This window comes from Oncorhynchus masou, chromosome 26 (assembly GCF_036934945.1).
Source record: "Oncorhynchus masou masou isolate Uvic2021 chromosome 26, UVic_Omas_1.1, whole genome shotgun sequence".
Classification (NCBI taxonomy): domain Eukaryota; kingdom Metazoa; phylum Chordata; class Actinopteri; order Salmoniformes; family Salmonidae; genus Oncorhynchus; species Oncorhynchus masou.
Window position 1 is genome coordinate 25,061,474 of NC_088237.1, and position 19,199 is coordinate 25,080,672.

The 19,199-nt window shown below is 47.1% G+C and overlaps 1 protein-coding gene across 1 annotated transcript in view; it reads right to left on the reverse strand.

The window, feature by feature from the left end:
- The window catches only part of LOC135515092 (staphylococcal nuclease domain-containing protein 1-like), a 335,980-nt gene that overhangs the window by 72,494 nt on the left and 244,287 nt on the right, over window positions 1–19,199 (reverse strand). The window contains exons 10-11 of the mRNA XM_064938925.1: window positions 9,759–9,885; window positions 110–179 (exon numbers count right to left, since the gene is read on the reverse strand). Of these exons, the coding sequence (XP_064794997.1) occupies window positions 110–179; window positions 9,759–9,885 (197 nt within the window). The remainder of the gene's footprint in view (window positions 1–109; window positions 180–9,758; window positions 9,886–19,199) is intronic.

A 19,199-nucleotide genomic window follows, 5' to 3' on the forward strand; every position in this document is an offset into this window, starting at 1 on the left:
TATAAAGGTACTCACGTAGAGGGATAGAGCTATCAAGATACTCACGTTGAGAGGGATAGAGCTATAAAGGTACTCACGTAGAGAGGGATACAGCTATCAAGGTACTCACATTGCCATAGTCGATGTAGAACACATGGACCTTTGCTGGCGATTGAACTTTCTCCACCCGGGCTCTGTACCTTTAGAGAGGTAAGTGAAGGAAAAGATGGAGGGGAAGATGAGAGAGAAAAAAATGTGATAATTGAAAGAAAGAAGAGAGATGGAGATGTAGAGTAAGAGTGATAGAGATGAGAGAGAAGATGAGAGAGAGAAAGAGAGAAGATGAGAGAGGAGAGAGGGAGAAGAGAGGGAGAAGATGAGAAAGAGAGAAGATGAGAGAGAGAGGAGAGAGGGAGAAGAGAGAGAGAGAAGACGAGAGAGGGAGGTACAAGGAGATGAGTAAATCATTCCGTTCTTATTTCCCATGAGAGCTGGTGTGGTGGTGGATATGTCTGTAGTGATAAGGTCTTTGAGGAGAGAGAGATCCTATGGGATTTGAAATGTTCCATTTCAGACAGGCCACTGTATAGAAACAAGGGGAATTATATTGGCCTGTATGACTTGTTCATTTCAAGAGGTGGGTGAGAAATCGTACATCTACAATCTAAGCCTATAGTACCAGAAAAGCACAGAGTTAATCAAAAATAAAAGGTATTGAAGCCAATTGGTGAAGTGCATTGTGGGGTAGCTCAGTGGGAGGGAGAGGCAAGTCAAAGAGCCTTTCAATCACTGTGTGGCCCACATCACCCACATCAACCCGAGGAGGAGATGAGAGACAGGATGGACAGAAGGAGAAAACAAACGCTAATAACAATTAGGCAACGGTGGAGTGGACAGATCAGGGGAGAGAGAGAAAGAGACACAGAGAGAGAAAGAGAGAGACAGAGAGAGAGACAGAGAGAGAGACAAGAAAGAGACAAGAGAGAAAGAGACAAGAGAGAAAGAGACAAGAGAGCGAGAACAAGCGAAATGATGAGAGACGAGAGATAGAAAAAGAAACAGTCAGGGAGAAAGTGACGAGAGAGCGAGAGCCAGACAAACAGTGACAGAGAGAAAGAGAGAGAATGACAGACACACAGACTCATTCAGAACTCCTCAGTGGCTGCATTCAACAGGCCTTTAAAGGAACCCAACCCTAATTCGTCTTTAATAGTTCCAGCAAATCTCCCTCCTCCTCAGAATAAAGAGGTACAACACTCACTATGGTTGGAAATTACCTCAATGAACAACAGAATAACAGGTCCCGGGAAACACTAAGACAAAACATATTTTGCATAAAAAGGAAGAACCGCAGCATTTCCTGGAAAGGAGTAACAGACTGGTGCTCTCCATACACAACAGGACTAACAACAGACTGGTGCTCTCCATGCACAACAGGAGTAACAACTGACTGGTGCTCTCCATACACAACAGGACTAACAACAGACTGGTGCTCTCCATACACAACAGGAGTAACAACTGACTGGTGCTCTCCATACAAAACAGGAGTAACAACAGACTGGTGCTCTCCATACACAACAGGAGAAACAACAGACTGGTGCTCTCCATGCACAACAGGAGTAACAACAGACTGGTGCTCTCCATACAAAACAGGACTAACAACAGACTGGTGCTCTCCATACACAACAGGAGTAACAACTGACTGGTGCTCTCCATACAAAACAGGAGTAACAACAGACTGGTGCTCTCCATACACAACAGGAGAAACAACAGACTGGTGCTCTCCATGCACAACAGGAGTAACAACAGACTGGTGCTCTCCATGCACAACTGGAGAAACAACAGACTGGTGCTCTCCATACACAACAGGAGTAACAACAGACTGGTGCTCTCCATACACAACAGGAGTAACAACAGACTGGTGCTCTCCATACACAACAGGAGAAACAACAGACTGGTGCTCTCCATACACAACAGGAGTAACAACAGACTGGTGCTCTCCATACACAACAGGAGTAACAACAGACTGGTGCTCTCCATACACAACAGGAGAAACAACAGACTGGTGCTCTCCATGCACAACAGGCGTAACAACAGACTGGTGCTCTCCATACACAACAGGAGTAACAACAGACTGGCGCTCTCCATGCACAACAGGAGTAACAACAGACTGGTGCTCTCCATGCACAACAGGAGAAACAACAGACTGGTGCTCTCCATACACAACAGGAGTAACAACAGACTGGTGCTCTCCATACACAACAGGAGAAACAACAGACTGGTGCTCTCCATGCACAACAGGAGAAACAACAGACTGGTGCTCTCCATACACAACAGGAGAAACAACAGACTGGTGCTCTCCATGCAAAACAGGACTAACAACAGACTGGTGCTCTCCATGCACAACAGGAGTAACAACAGACTGGTGCTCTCCATACACAACAGGAGAAACAACAGACTGGTGCTCTCCATGCACAACAGGAGAAACAACAGACTGGTGCTCTCCATACACAACAGGAGAAACAACAGACTGGTGCTCTCCATGCAAAACAGGACTAACAACAGACTGGTGCTCTCCATACACAACAGGAGTAACAACTGACTGGTGCTCTCCATACAAAACAGGAGTAACAACAGACTGGTGCTCTCCATCCACAACAGGAGAAACAACAGACTGGTGCTCTCCATGCACAACAGGAGTAACAACAGACTGGTGCTCTCCATGCACAACTGGAGAAACAACAGACTGGTGCTCTCCATACACAACAGGAGTAACAACAGACTGGTGCTCTCCATACACAACAGGAGTAACAACAGACTGGTGCTCTCCATACACAACAGGAGAAACAACAGACTGGTGCTCTCCATACACAACAGGAGTAACAACAGACTGGTGCTCTCCATACACAACAGGAGTAACAACAGACTGGTGCTCTCCATACACAACAGGAGAAACAACAGACTGGTGCTCTCCATGCACAACAGGCGTAACAACAGACTGGTGCTCTCCATACACAACAGGAGTAACAACAGACTGGCGCTCTCCATGCACAACAGGAGTAACAACAGACTGGTGCTCTCCATGCACAACAGGAGAAACAACAGACTGGTGCTCTCCATACACAACAGGAGAAACAACAGACTGGTGCTCTCCATGCACAACAGGAGTAACAACAGACTGGTGCTCTCCATACACAACAGGAGAAACAACAGACTGGTGCTCTCCATGCACAACAGGAGAAACAACAGACTGGTGCTCTCCATACACAACAGGAGAAACAACAGACTGGTGCTCTCCATACACAACAGGAGAAACAACAGACTGGTGCTCTCCATACACAACAGGAGAAACAACAGACTGGTGCTCTCCATACACAACAGGAGAAACAACAGACTGGTGCTCTCCATACACAACAGGAGAAACAACAGACTGGTGCTCTCCATGCACAACAGGAGAAACAACAGACTGGTGCTCTCCATACACAACAGGAGAAACAACAGACTGGTGCTCTCCATACACAACAGGAGAAACAACAGACTGGTGCTCTCCATACACAACAGGAGAAACAACAGACTGGTGCTCTCCATGCACAACAGGAGAAACAACAGACTGGTGCTCTCCATGCACAACAGGAGTAACAATAGACTGGTGCTCTCCATACACAACAGGAGAAACAACAGACTGGTGCTCTCCATGCACAACAGGAGAAACAACAGACTGGTGCTCTCCATACACAACAGGAGTAACAATAGACTGGTGCTCTCCATACAAAACAGGAGAAACAACAGACTGGTGCTCTCCATACACAACAGGAGAAACAACAGACTGGTGCTCTCCATACACAACAGGAGAAACAACAGACTGGTGCTCTCCATACACAACAGGAGAAACAACAGACTGGTGCTCTCCATACACAACAGGAGCAACAACAGACTGGTGCTCTCCATACAAAACAGGAGAAACAACAGACTGGTGCTCTCCATACAAAACAGGAGAAACAACAGACTGGTGCTCTCCATACAAAACAGGAGAAACAACAGACTGGTGCTCTCCATACAAAACAGGAGTAACAACAGACTGGTGCTCTCCATACAAAACAGGAGTAACAACATACTGGTGCTCTCCATACAAAACAGGAGTAACAACAGACTGGTGCTCTCCATACAAAACAGGAGTAACAACAGACTGGTGCTCTCCATACAAAACAGGAGAAACAACAGACTGGTGCTCTCCATGCACAACAGGAGAAACAACAGACTGGTGCTCTCCATGCACAACAGGAGTAACAATAGACTGGTGCTCTCCATACAAAACAGGAGTAACAACAGACTGGTGCTCTCCATGCACAACAGGAGTAACAACAGACTGGTGCTCTCCATGCACAACAGGAGTAACAACAGACTGGTGCTCTCCATGCACAACAGGAGTAACAACAGACTGGTGCTCTCCATACAAAACAGGAGTAACAACAGACTGGTGCTCTCCATGCACAACAGGAGTAACAACAGACTGGTGCTCTCCATGCACAACAGGAGTAACAACAGACTGGTGCTCTCCATGCACAACAGGAGTAACAACAGACTGGTGCTCTCCATGCACAACAGGAGTAACAACAGACTGGTGCTCTCCATGCACAACAGGAGTAACAATAGACTGGTGCTCTCCATGCACAACAGGAGTAACAATAGACTGGTGCTCTCCATGCACAACAGGAGTAACAACAGACTGGTGCTCTCCATACACAACAGGAGTAACAACAGACTGGTGCTCTCCATGCACAACAGGAGTAACAACAGACTGGTGCTCTCCATGCACAACAGGAGTAACAACAGACTGGTGCTCTCCATACAAAACAGGAGTAACAACAGACTGGTGCTCTCCATGCACAACAGGATTAACAATAGACTGGTATTCTCCATGCACAACAGGAGTAACAACAGACTGGTGCTCTCCATACACAACAGGAGTAACAACTGACTGGTGCTCTCCATACAAAACAGGAGTAACAACAGACTGGTGCTCTCCATGCACAACAGGAGTAACAATAGACTGGTGCTCTCCATGCACAACAGGAGTAACACCAGACTGGTGCTCTCCATACAAAACAGGAGTAACAACAGACTGGTGCTCTCCATGCACAACAGGAGTAACAATAGACTGGTGCTCTCCATGCACAACAGGAGTAACACCAGACTGGTGCTCTCCATACAAAACAGGAGTAACAACAGACTGGTGCTCTCCATGCACAACAGGAGTAACAATAGACTGGTGCTCTCCATGCACAACAGGAGTAACACCAGACTGGTGCTCTCCATACAAAACAGGAGTAACAACAGACTGGTGCTCTCCATGCACAACAGGAGTAACAATAGACTGGTGCTCTCCATACAAAACAGGACTAACAACAGACTGGTGCTCTCCATACAAAACAGGAGTAACAACAGACTGGTGCTCTCCATGCACAACAGGAGTAACAATAGACTGGTGCTCTCCATGCACAACAGGAGTAACACCAGACTGGTGCTCTCCATACACAACAGGAGTAACAACTGACTGGTGCTCTCCATACAAAACAGGAGAAACAACAGACTGGTGCTCTCCATGCACAACAGGAGTAACAACAGACTGGTGCTCTCCATGCACAACAGGAGTAACAATAGACTGGTGCTCTCCATACAAAACAGGAGTAACAATAGACTGGTGCTCTCCATGCACAACAGGAGTAACAACAGACTGGTGCTCTCCATGCACAACAGGAGTAACAACATACTGGTGCTCTCCATGCACAACAGGAGTAACAACAGACTGGTGCTCTCCATACAAAACAGGAGTAACAACAGACTGGTGCTCTCCATGCACAACAGGAGTAACAACAGACTGGTGCTCTCCATGCACAACAGGAGTAACAACAGACTGGTGCTCTCCATGCACAACAGGAGTAACAACAGACTGGTGCTCTACATGCACAACAGGAGTAACAACAGACTGGTGCTCTCCATGCACAACAGGAGTAACAATAGACTGGTGCTCTCCATGCACAACAGGAGTAACAATAGACTGGTGCTCTCCATGCACAACAGGAGTAACAACAGACTGGTGCTCTCCATACACAACAGGAGTAACAACAGACTGGTGCTCTCCATGCACAACAGGAGTAACAACAGACTGGTGCTCTCCATGCACAACAGGATTAACAATAGACTGGTATTCTCCATGCACAACAGGAGTAACAACAGACTGGTGCTCTCCATACACAACAGGAGTAACAACTGACTGGTGCTCTCCATACAAAACAGGAGTAACAACAGACTGGTGCTCTCCATGCACAACAGGAGTAACAATAGACTGGTGCTCTCCATGCACAACAGGAGTAACACCAGACTGGTGCTCTCCATACAAAACAGGAGTAACAACTGACTGGTGCTCTCCATGCACAACAGGAGTAACAATAGACTGGTGCTCTCCATGCACAACAGGAGTAACACCAGACTGGTGCTCTCCATACAAAACAGGAGTAACAACAGACTGGTGCTCTCCATGCACAACAGGAGTAACAATAGACTGGTGCTCTCCATACAAAACAGGACTAACAACAGACTGGTGCTCTCCATACAAAACAGGAGTAACAACAGACTGGTGCTCTCCATGCACAACAGGAGTAACAATAGACTGGTGCTCTCCATGCACAACAGGAGTAACACCAGACTGGTGCTCTCCATACACAACAGGAGTAACAACTGACTGGTGCTCTCCATACACAACAGGAGTAACAACAGACTGGTGCTCTCCATGCACAACAGGCGTAACAACAGACTGGTGCTCTCCATGCACAACAGGAGTAACAACAGACTGGTGCTCTCCATGCACAACAGGAGTAACAACAGACTGGTGCTCTCCATGCACAACAGGAGTAACAACAGACTGGTGCTCTCCATACACAACAGGAGTAACAACTGACTGGTGCTCTCCATACACAACAGGAGTAACAACAGACTGGTGCTCTCCATACAAAACAGGACTAACAACAGACTGGTGCTCTCCATACAAAACAGGAGTAACAACAGACTGGTGCTCTCCATACAAAACAGGACTAACAACAGACTGGTGCTCTCCATGCACAACAGGAGTAACAATAGACTGGCGCTCTCCATACAAAACAGGACTAACAACAGACTGGTGCTCTCCATACAAAACAGGAGTAACAACTGACTGGTGCTCTCCATACACAACAGGAGAAACAACAGACTGGTGCTCTCCATGCACAACAGGAGTAACAACAGACTGGTACTCTCCATGCACAACAGGAGAAACAACAGACTGGTGCTCTCCATGCACAACAGGAATAACAACAGACTGGTGCTCTCCATGCACAACAGGAGTAACAATAGACTGGTGCTCTCCATGCACAACAGGAGTAACACCAGACTGGTGCTCTCCATACACAACAGGAGTAACAACTGACTGGTGCTCTCCATACACAACAGGAGTAACAACAGACTGGTGCTCTCCATGCACAACAGGCGTAACAACAGACTGGTGCTCTCCATGCACAACAGGAGTAACAACAGACTGGTGCTCTCCATGCACAACAGGAGTAACAACAGACTGGTGCTCTCCATGCACAACAGGAGTAACACCAGACTGGTGCTCTCCATACAAAACAGGACTAACAACAGACTGGTGCTCTCCATACAAAACAGGAGTAACAACAGACTGGCGCTCTCCATGCACAACAGGAATAACAACAGACTGGTGCTCTCCATACAAAACAGGACTAACAACGGACTGGTGCTCTCCATACAAAACAGGAGTAACAACAGACTGGTGCTCTCCATGCACAACAGGAATAACAACAGACTGGTGCTCTCCATACAAAACAGGACTAACAACAGACTGGTGCTCTCCATACAAAACAGGAGTAACAACAGACTGGCGCTCTCCATGCACAACAGGAATAACAACAGACTGGTGCTCTCCATACAAAACAGGACTAACAACAGACTGGTGCTCTCCATGCACAACAGGAGTAACAATAGACTGGTGCTCTCCATACAAAACAGGACTAACAACAGACTGGTGCTCTCCATACAAAACAGGAGTAACAACTGACTGGTGCTCTCCATACACAACAGGAGTAACAACAGACTGGTGCTCTCCATACAAAACAGGACTAACAACAGACTGGTGCTCTCCATACAAAACAGGAGTAACAACAGACTGGCGCTCTCCATGCACAACAGGAATAACAACAGACTGGTGCTCTCCATACAAAACAGGACTAACAACAGACTGGTGCTCTCCATGCACAACAGGAGTAACAATAGACTGGTGCTCTCCATACAAAACAGGAGTAACAACAGACTGGTGCTCTCCATGCACAACAGGAGTAACAACAGACTGGTGCTCTCCATACAAAACAGGAGTAACAACAGACTGGTGCTCTCCATGCACAACAGGAGTAACAACAGACTGGTGCTCTCCATACACAACAGGAGAAACAACAGACTGGTGCTCTCCATACAAAACAGGACTAACAACAGACTGGTGCTCTCCATACAAAACAGGACTAACAACAGACTGGTGCTCTCCATGCACAACAGGAGTAACAATAGACTGGTGCTCTCCATACAAAACAGGAGTAACAACAGACTGGTGCTCTCCATACAAAACAGGACTAACAACAGACTGGTGCTCTCCATACAAAACAGGACTAACAACAGACTGGTGCTCTCCATACACAACAGGAGTAACAACAGACTGGTGCTCTCCATACAAAACAGGAGTAACAACAGACTGGTGCTCTCCATACAAAACAGGACTAACAACAGACTGGTGCTCTCCATGCAAAACAGCCAAAGGGAGTTTAGGAATTACGAGTGAACAATAAGATAAAACATTTTTTTTAAATCCCAGCCAATGCATCTCACAGATGGCTCTTTTGAAAGCTCTCCTCAACTATCGCTGGCGGATGCGAAAATGTAAAAGTTTTTGTTCCCAGAAGTTGAGTGAGGGGAGAGGGGGAGGGAGATGATGAGCTGTCCACCTGGCTAGGAAGGGGTGAGTCTCTATTTTTAATATCAGTTTGGCATTTCCCTTCTCTCCCTCTCCTTCCCACCGTCTCTCTCGGTCACCTCCTTGATGGGGCCCAAAGTCATAGCAGACACCCGGTGGCGCCCACCCGACGCACTTCGCCTCCGCGACTACCATCTGTCCCCGCCACCATCTGTAAACTTCACCGGCAACACCCGGTGTACCGGCTGGGTTGACGAGGGCTCAACACCTCTACAAAGCTCTGTTCTAAAAGGGGCCGTCTTAAAAACCAGGGCCGTTCAGGAGCCATGACTTTGTGATGTCCATTTTATGGCCGGGCAGATTTAGAATCAGAAACAGTATGAACAAAGGGTAGATAAATAGGTAGGACGCTTTGTTTTTTGGAAAGTTGATACCTGGCCTTTACAAACGTCAAAGGTCTCTATAAGAATAGATCCAGGCAAAAAGCCAATTAGAGAGGGTGTGGGTGACGCACATCCAGGTTAAGGGCGGAGCTTATCCGTTGCTGTAATACGATCCTCTAATGCACATTTTGGCTGAACCCAAACGCCAACTATTAGCTCCGACTTGGGCACTAGTCATAAGGAAAGGGGATGGATTGTAGGACCAATAGCTCTCTCTTCAACAGAAAGATCAGTTCCAAGACCTCAACATAGGGTCAGGTATTTTACTACACATTAAAATGGAGACATTGCAGCACCATGTGACAGAAAGACAAAACACATACCACTCTCCGTCGGCGGAGAAATTGGCGATGCAGTAGTCCCCTCGGCGGGCAGCGTACGAGCCCTCCACTGGGGGCTGGGCGGCGATCTCTGCCCTCATGGTCTCCATCAGGTTCTCCAGCTGGGTGCCTGAGGGGCGGGGAGAGAGAGGGAAGAGGAGGAGGAGGAGCATGGAATGCTTGGTCTCTGTTTGAATACATCGAGTCCATTCCTGTTAGCATAGAGCCTGGTTGGATTACTTTGTAAGTAAATGTAAAGTACTTGGAACACGCATCTCTTCCTTGCAGTAATCTCTGATCTACCATGATTGGATAGGTGAAAGTGATGGTTTCACTACAAGGCTTTGACCAATAACGTCACATTAAATCAGTGATTAGTCCAAGGACAAGCGATTGTAGACATTGAAAATGTTTGTAGACATTTTTCAATGTCTACAAACAGGCCCTTTGACTAGATGCCAACGGCATTAGTATTTGGCTCATATCCCATGTATCACTGTTGAGCCATACAGTGCTCTGCCCCAAAATGGACGCCCGATCGCAGTAACCACCATGGGGAAATTGGTCATCTCCGTTTCTTGTAGTAATTATCACTGCATTAGCACCATGTCACAAATACTAAATAATCCTATTTCTACAAGCCTTACCATCAGTGGAGACAGTCATAACCAAAACAGCATGAGTAAAAAGACTGCGCTCTGTGATGTGTTTACCAGTCACCAACCCATTATCCTGTATGGGAGAACTATTCGGTGGAGATGCCAGACAATGTGGAGGTGGATAATATCCATGTTTTGAAGAGGATGATAAGAGCGTCAGGCTGTGTGGATTCAGACTACAATCACTAGTTCAGTGATTTGCGCTCAGCAGTAACAAATGGCTTGCTGTCACGGCTGATGGCTCAGAGTGTGTGTGAAGAGGTATGGGTTGTGTGTGTGTAAGTGTGTGAGAGAGAGTGTGAAGAGAGTGCAGATCACTTACTCCAGCTAGTTTAGCAAAGTGCCCGATGTTGAAATTACATGGTGATTTGTTGACAACCTATTCCCATTGATTTCCCCTTGGGCCTTGGGCAATGTAAAAACCAGGGCTATACACTGACTCAACAAAAAAATAATGCCCCTTCGTCTGCACAGCAAGTATGTGTGTGTGTGTGTGTGTGTGTGTGTGTGTGTGTGTGGGGGGGGGGGGGGGGAGATCTGTGTAATCAATGTAATGGCCCATGTGACATGGAGGAGCTCCTCCACTGCATTACCAACGCTACTGAACGGGGGAGGTGTGTGTGTGTACTGGAGGGAGGTGTGTGTGTGTGTGTGTATTGGAGGGAGGTGTGAGTGTGTGTACTGGAGGGAGGTGTGTGTGTGAGTGTGTGTATTGGAGGGAGGTGTGTGTGTGTGTGTGTGTATTGGAGGGAGGTGTGTGTGTGTGTGGGGGGGGCAGCTTAATGTGTGTTGTGATCAAACAAACACCTCAAAGGCAAAGCCACATTAAACGAATGAACAAGCCACATCTCACACACACACACCACTGCTCCCTCCCTCCCTCCCCAACAGCTCAGAGCTGTTATTGTGATTTTATTCCGCCCTGCATCAGAGCGTTTGTTTAAAAAAATGAGGGAATATTAAAAGTTAAAAAGAGAGTGAGCGGCCAGCTAGCTGGGGGGGTTTAGGGGAGGTAAAGTAAGAGGGGGAGGTGGGGGTGTGTGAGTGAGAGGGGGTGTGTGTGTTTGTTGTGGGGTTTGGGGAGAGGAACGTGCCGTCCACACTCCTCACTGCCCATCCACTGGCACCCTGGTGGCTGCTGTTTGAGGGGAGCGAGGAGCGCACAGACACACACACACAAACACACGCTTGAGAGAGGCATCATCAGTGTTTTGTAGGAGCAGCAGATTTAAGGAAACACGTCAGATCAACAACCCTCCCGTCTATCCCAGAGGTACAGCTCAGATAAACGACCCTAACCCCCCAACCCCCCGTCTATCCCAGAGGTACAGCTCAGATCAACAACCCTACCCCCCCAACCATCCTAGAGGTACAGCTCAGATCAACAGCCCTACCCCCCCAACCCTCCCATCTATCCCAGAGGTACAGCTCAGATCAACAACCCTCCCATCTATCCCAGAGGTACAGCTCAGATAAACAACCTTACCCCCCCAACCCTCCCATCTACCCCAGAAGTACAGATCAAATAAACAACTCCACCCCTCCCATCTATCCTAGAGGTACAGCTCAGATCAACAACCCTACCCCCCAACCCTCCCATCTATCCCAGAGGTACAGCTCAGATCAACAACCCCCCCCAACCCTCCCATCTATCCCAGAAGTACAGATCAAATAAACAACTCCACCCCTCCCATCTACCCCAGAAGTACAGATCAAATAAACAACTCCACCCCTCCCATCTATCCTAGAGGTACAGCTCAGATCAACAACCCTACCCCCCCAACCCTCCCATCTATCCCAGAGGTACAGCTCAGATCAACAACCCCCCCCCAACCCTCCCATCTACCCCAGAAGTACAGATCAAATAAACAACTCCACCCCTCCAATCCTCCCATCTACCCCAAAAGTACAGATCAAAAAAACAACTCCACCCCTCCAACCCTCCCATCTATCCCAGAGGTACAGCTCGTGACGACCGTGTTACCGTAGTAGCACACCACGTCCTTTGCCGTAGTTGCGGCTGTGCAGTGCTCCGGCTGCCGGCGGAAGATTTATTCATCTAATTAAAAAAGTTTGAGAGAGAGTGTCTTCCTTGCTTCCCCAGCCAGGAGTGGTAGTGGTAATGGTGTGTGTGTGAGTGTGCGTGTGTGCGTCTTTGCCTGGGTCGTGAGGCGTGCTCCACTTTGGGTCCAGAGAGATTTGATTAAATAATAAATAAGCTAAGAGGGAGTCCTCTCCAATCGCTATATAAAGCTTTAATGGAAACACTTCATTTAACCTAATTAATACCAGTGGCCTGGCAGGTACAGGAAGGAGGTAGGGTACACAACACATGATGTAGCAGAGACCTGGCATTACTGTGGAGGGGAAGGTACAGGAAGGAGGTAGGGTACACAACACATGATGTAGCAGAGACCTGGCATTACTGTGGAGGGGAAGGTACAGGAAGGAGGTAGGGTACACAACACATGATGTAGCAGAGGCCTGGCATTACTGTGGAGGGGAAGGTACAGGAAGGAGGTAGGGTACACAACACATGATGTAGCAGAGGCCTGGCATTACTGTGGAGGGGAAGGTACAGGAAGGAGGTAGGGTACACAACACATGATGTAGCAGAGACCAGGCATTACTGTGGAGGGGAAGGTACAGGAAGGAGGTAGGGTACACAACACATGATGTAGCAGAGGCCTGGCATTACTGTGGAGGGGAAGGTACAGGAAGGAGGTAGGGTACACAACACATGATGTAGCAGAGGCCTGGCATTACTGTGGAGGGGAAGGTACAGGAAGGAGGTAGGGTACACAACACATGATGTAGCAGAGACCTGGCATTACTGTGGAGGGGAAGGTACAGGAAGGATGTAGGGTACACAACACATGATGTAGCAGAGGCCTGGCATTACTGTGGAGGGGAAGGTACAGGAAGGAGGTAGGGTACACAACACATGATGTAGCAGAGACCTGGCATTACTGTGGAGGGGAAGGTACAGGAAGGAGGTAGGGTACACAACACATGATGTAGCAGAGGCCTGGCATTACTGTGGAGGGGAAGGTACAGGAAGGAGGTAGGGTACACAACACATGATGTAGCAGAGACCTGGCATTACTGTGGAGGGGAAGGTACAGGAAGGAGGTAGGGTACACAACACATGATGTAGCAGAGACCTGGCATTACTGTGGAGGGGAAGGTACAGGAAGGAGGTAGGGTACACAACACATGATGTAGCAGAGACCTGGCATTACTGTGGAGGGGAAGGTACAGGAAGGAGGTAGGGTACACAACACATGATGTAGCAGAGACCTGGCATTACTGTGGAGGGGAAGGTACAGGAAGGAGGTAGGGTACACAACACATGATGTAGCAGAGGCCTGGCATTACTGTGGAGGGGAAGGTACAGGAAGGAGGTAGGGTACACAACACATGATGTAGCAGAGGCCTGGCATTACTGTGGAGGGGAAGGTACAGGAAGGAGGTAGGGTACACAACACATGATGTAGCAGAGACCTGGCATTACTGTGGAGGGGAAGGTACAGGAAGGAGGTAGGGTACACAACACATGATGTAGCAGAGGCCTGGCATTACTGTGGAGGGGAAGGTACAGGAAGGAGGTAGGGTACACAACACATGATGTAGCAGAGGCCTGGCATTACTGTGGAGGGGAAGGTACAGGAAGGAGGTAGGGTACACAACACATGATGTAGCAGAGGCCTGGCATTACTGTGGAGGGGAAGGTACAGGAAGGAGGTAGGGTACACAACACATGATGTAGCAGAGACCTGGCATTACTGTGGAGGGGAAGGTACAGGAAGGAGGTAGGGTACACAACACATGATGTAGCAGAGGCCTGGCATTACTGTGGAGGGGAAGGTACAGGAAGGAGGTAGGGTACAGAGACCTGGCATTACTGTGGAGGGAAGGTACAGGAACACATGATGTAGCAGAGGCCTGGCATTACTGTGGAGGGGAAGGTACAGGAAGGAGGTAGGGTACACAACACATGATGTAGCAGAGACCTGGCATTACTGTGGAGGGGAAGGTACAGGAAGGAGGTAGGGTACACAACACATGATGTAGCAGAGGCCTGGCATTACTGTGGAGGGGAAGGTACAGATGTAGCAGAAGGAGGTAGGGTACACAACACATGATGTAGCAGAGGCCTGGCATTACTGTGGAGGGGAAGGTACAGGAAGGATTACTGTGGAGGGGAAGGTAGGGGAGGTACACAACACATGATGTAGCAGAGACCTGGCATTACTGTGGAGGGGAAGGTACAGGAAGGAGGTAGGGTACACAACACATGATGTAGCAGAGACCTGGCATTACTGTGGAGGGGAAGGTACAGGAAGGAGGTAGGGTACACAACACATGATGTAGCAGAGACCTGGCATTACTGTGGAGGGGAAGGTACAGGAAGGAGGTAGGGTACACAACACATGATGTAGCAGAGGCCTGGCATTACTGTGGAGGGGAAGGTACAGGAAGGAGGTAGGGTACACAACACATGATGTAGCAGAGGCCTGGCATTACTGTGGAGGGGAAGGTACAGGAAGGAGGTAGGGTACACAACACATGATGTAGCAGAGGCCTGGCATTAGGGTACACAACACATGATGAGATCGCTGTATGTACTCTATGCCATAAGAATTAAGGCATGAAATACTGTGATGAAAACCCACTTTGTACCATTCAAGAACCACAATGTACACACAGCCAAAACACACAATGAGACTGAGTACACACTCGTAGACTAACACACAATAAAACATGTTGGAGAGCACATGCGCGCACACCCCCCAAACATAATAACTCCAGACAGAGCTGTAATCTCTGTAGTATGCAACAATAACCAAAATCAACCCACAGGTGGACACAATACAGCATAATGAATGACAAAGCAAAAACAGGTTTACAGACATTCATGTAAATGTATGCAATAAAAATACCTGAAATATGATATTTACATAAGTATATAGACCATTTAATCAGGACTTTGTTGAAGCACACTTGGCAACGATTACAGCATAGAATCTTATTGGGTTTGATGTTACAAGCTTGGCACAGCTGTACTTGGGGAGTTTCTCCCATTCTTCTCTGTAGATATTCTAAAACTCTGTCAGGTTGGATGGGGAGCGTCGCAGCACAGCTATTTTCACGTCTATCCAGAGATGTTCGATCAGGTTCAAGTCCAGGCTCTGGCTGGGCCACTCACGGACATTCAGAGACTTGTCCCGAAGCCACTCCTACATTTTCTTGACTGTGTGCTTATGGTCGTTGTCCTGATCGCTACCATGTTTTCATCAAGGATCTCTCTGTACTTTGCTTTGTTCATCTTTTCCTCGATCCTGACTCGTCTCTCAGTCCCTGCCGCTGGAAAACATCCAAGGCTTGACACTGCCACCACAATGTTTCACCATAGGGATAGTGCCAGGTTTCCACCAGACGTGATGCTTGGCATTCAGGCCAAAGGAGTTCAATCTTGTTTCTAATGGCCTGAGAGTCTCTAATGGCCTGAGAGTCTTTCGTTGTCTTTTGGCAAAACTCCAAGCAGGCTGTCATGTGCCTTTTACTGAGAAGTGGCTTCCGTCTGGCCACTCTATCAAAAAGGCCTGATTGGTGGAGTGTTGCAGAGATTGTTGTCTTTCTGGAAGGTTCTCCCATCTCCACAGAGAAACTCTGGAGCTCTGTCAGATTGACCATCGGGTTCTTGGTCACCACCCTGACCAGGCCCTTCTGCCCCAATTGCTCAGTTTTCATAGAGCTGGCCACCTGGACAGAGTCTTGGAGGTTACAAACTTCTTCCATTTAAGAATAATGGAGTCTTGGTTCTTGGTGACCTTGTATGTTGCAGACATTTTTTGGTACCCTCCCCAGATCTGTGCCTCAACACAATCCTGCCTTGGAGCTCTACAGACAATCTTCCACCCCATGGCTTGGTTTTTGCTCTAACATGCACTGCCAACTGTGGGACCTTATATAGACAGGTGTGTGCCTTTCCAAATCATGTCCAGACAATAGAGTTTACCACAAGTGGACTCCAACCAAGTTGTAAAAACATCTAAAGGATGATCAATGGAAACAGGATGCACAGGAGCTCAATTTCCAGTCTCATAGCAAAGGGTCTGAATACTTATGTAAATAAGGTACAGTTGAAGTCAGAAGTTTGCATACACTTAGGTTGGAGTCATTAAAACTAGTTTTTCAACCACTCCACAAATGTCTTGTTAACAAGTTGGCAAGTCGGTTAGGACATCTACTTTGTGCATGAGTAATTTTCCCAACAATTGTTTACAGACAGATTATTTCACTGTATCACAATTCCAGTGGGTCAGAAGTTCACACACCAAGTTGACTGTGCCTTTAAACAGCTTGGAAAATTCCAGAAAATGATGTCATGGCTTTAAAAGGACTGGTTGGCATCACCAGGAAGGAAAATGATGTGGATATATTGAAGCAACATCTGAAGACATCAGTCAGGAAGTTAAAGCTTGACAAATGGGTCTTCTAAATGGACATTGTGAAAAACTGAGTTTAAATGTATTTGGCTAAGCTAGGTAAGGTTCCGACTTCAATTGTATGTTTTTTTAATTAAACCTTTTCGAGCTAGGGGGCAGTATTTTCACATCTGTATAAAAAGTGTGCCTAAATTAAACTGCCTACTACTCATGCCCAGAAGCTAGCTAGATATGCATATAATTGGTAGATTTAGATAGAAAACACTCTAAAGTTTCTAAAACTGTTTGAATAATGTCTGTGAGTATAACAGAACTGATATGGCAGGCGAAAACCTGAAAAAATCCATCCAGGAACAGAAAATTGAGGTCACTCTCTTATCAATGGGTTTTCTATGGGGATCTAGATTTCTGTGGCACTTGCTTGCAGTTCCTATTGCTTCCACTGGATGTCAACAGTCTTAAAAATTGGTTGATATTTTTCCTTTGAGAAATGAAGAAGTAGGGCAGTTCAGAACGAGGGTCGAGTGAAGTGTACTGTTTGTTAGAGGCGCGTGACCTGAAAGCTCGCTCCACTTTGTTTTTATATCCGCTATTGAACATAGTTTATCCCGTCTTAAATTTGAGTGATTATTTACATAAAAAAATACCTAAAGTTGTATTAGGAAAGTTGTTTGAAATGTTTGGAACAAGTTTACAGGTAACGTATTAGATATTTTGTAGTCAAGTTGCGCGAGTTGGAATCGGTGTTTTTCTGGATCAAACGCGCCAAATAAATTGACATTTTGGAGATATAACGATGGAATTAATTGAACAAAAGGACCATTTGTGATGTTTATGGGACATATTGGAGTGCCAAAAAAAGAAGATCTTCAAAGGTAAGGCATGAATTATATAGTTATTTCTGTATTTTGTGTCACGCCTGGCGGGTTGAAATATGAATGTCATGTGTTTGTTTGGTGGGGTGCTATCCTCAGATAATCGCATGGTTTGCTTTCGCCGTAAAGCCTTTTTGAAATCTGACACGTTGGCTGGATTAACAAGTGTAGCTTTAATTTGGTGTTCTGCCATTTCACCGGATGTTGTCGAGGGGTTCCGCTAGAATAAGTCTGTAACATAACGTGGAAAAGGGAAGGGGTCTGAATACTTTCCGAAGGCACTGTAGGCTATGCTACATCCTATCCTATGAAAATCAGGGCAAGCACACAAACCCAAGAGTGGCCGGTGTGCTCATGAAACAATGTTAACCCTACCTTACATGTTCTCCTATGAGATCCATCCTCCAGGCCAGTGTCCTCATATAATACCAGTGGGGTTTAAAGCCATCCATTAGGACATATGGCTGAGGTTACATAAGGAACAGTAGATCAGTACACGGCCGACAGCATCCCAAATGGCACCATATTCCTTATGTAGTGCCCTATGGGCCCTGGTTAGAAGTAGTGCACTACGTAGGGAATAGGGTAACATTCGGGAAGCAGTCATCTCTATGGATCACTGATTTCACAGTGTAATTTCACGACTTGGTAGAAGCCTTAGATTCCCTCTAATTACAGTCGGGTGAGATTGAGTCAGACACTGTACATCTAATGTCTCTCACTCTGAAGGTGAATGTGGAGGATAAAGACGTTGGTTAGGGAGAAGGAACGGGGACCGTGTCTGTTACAGTGAACCTGCAGTCATGTTGATTTTGACCAAGGAGGTTATGTTTCTTGGTGATGGTTGTAGGCTGATCACAGAGAGGACTTAGTGCACACATACATAGCATTGCAACCCCCCCCCCCCCCCCCCCCCCCCCACACACACACACACACACACACACACACACACACACACACACACACACATCAATCCTTCTTCATTTCAAGTGCCATCCTGATTTAGTGGTGAACTTAAGCCTCTTAACTACTACATATTTCTCTGTGGTTCTGCTATCCATTATATAACATACACACACCACAGGGCCAGGTGAGAGAAGAGAACGATGACACTTGGTATTAGATTCAGCATGCAGCGCTGGGGTTCTGCAGCATGATAATCTCCCTACCTACTGCCAGTCAGTTTATGGCTGGTCATTTGCTGTGCAGGCATCTTGGCCCAGGGTGACCTGTAGTAGAGGGCACTGCTTTATTACACACATCTATGCATGCAGATTCCCTTCCAGGTGTAGGCTTGGAGAGAGTGGGAATGGGAAAGCACAAGGGAATGGGCAAGCACAAGGGAATGGGCAAGCACAAGGGAATGGGCAAGCACAAGGGAATGGGAAAGCACAAGGGAATGGGAAAGCACAAGGGAATGGGAAAGCGCACACACACACACACACACACACACACACA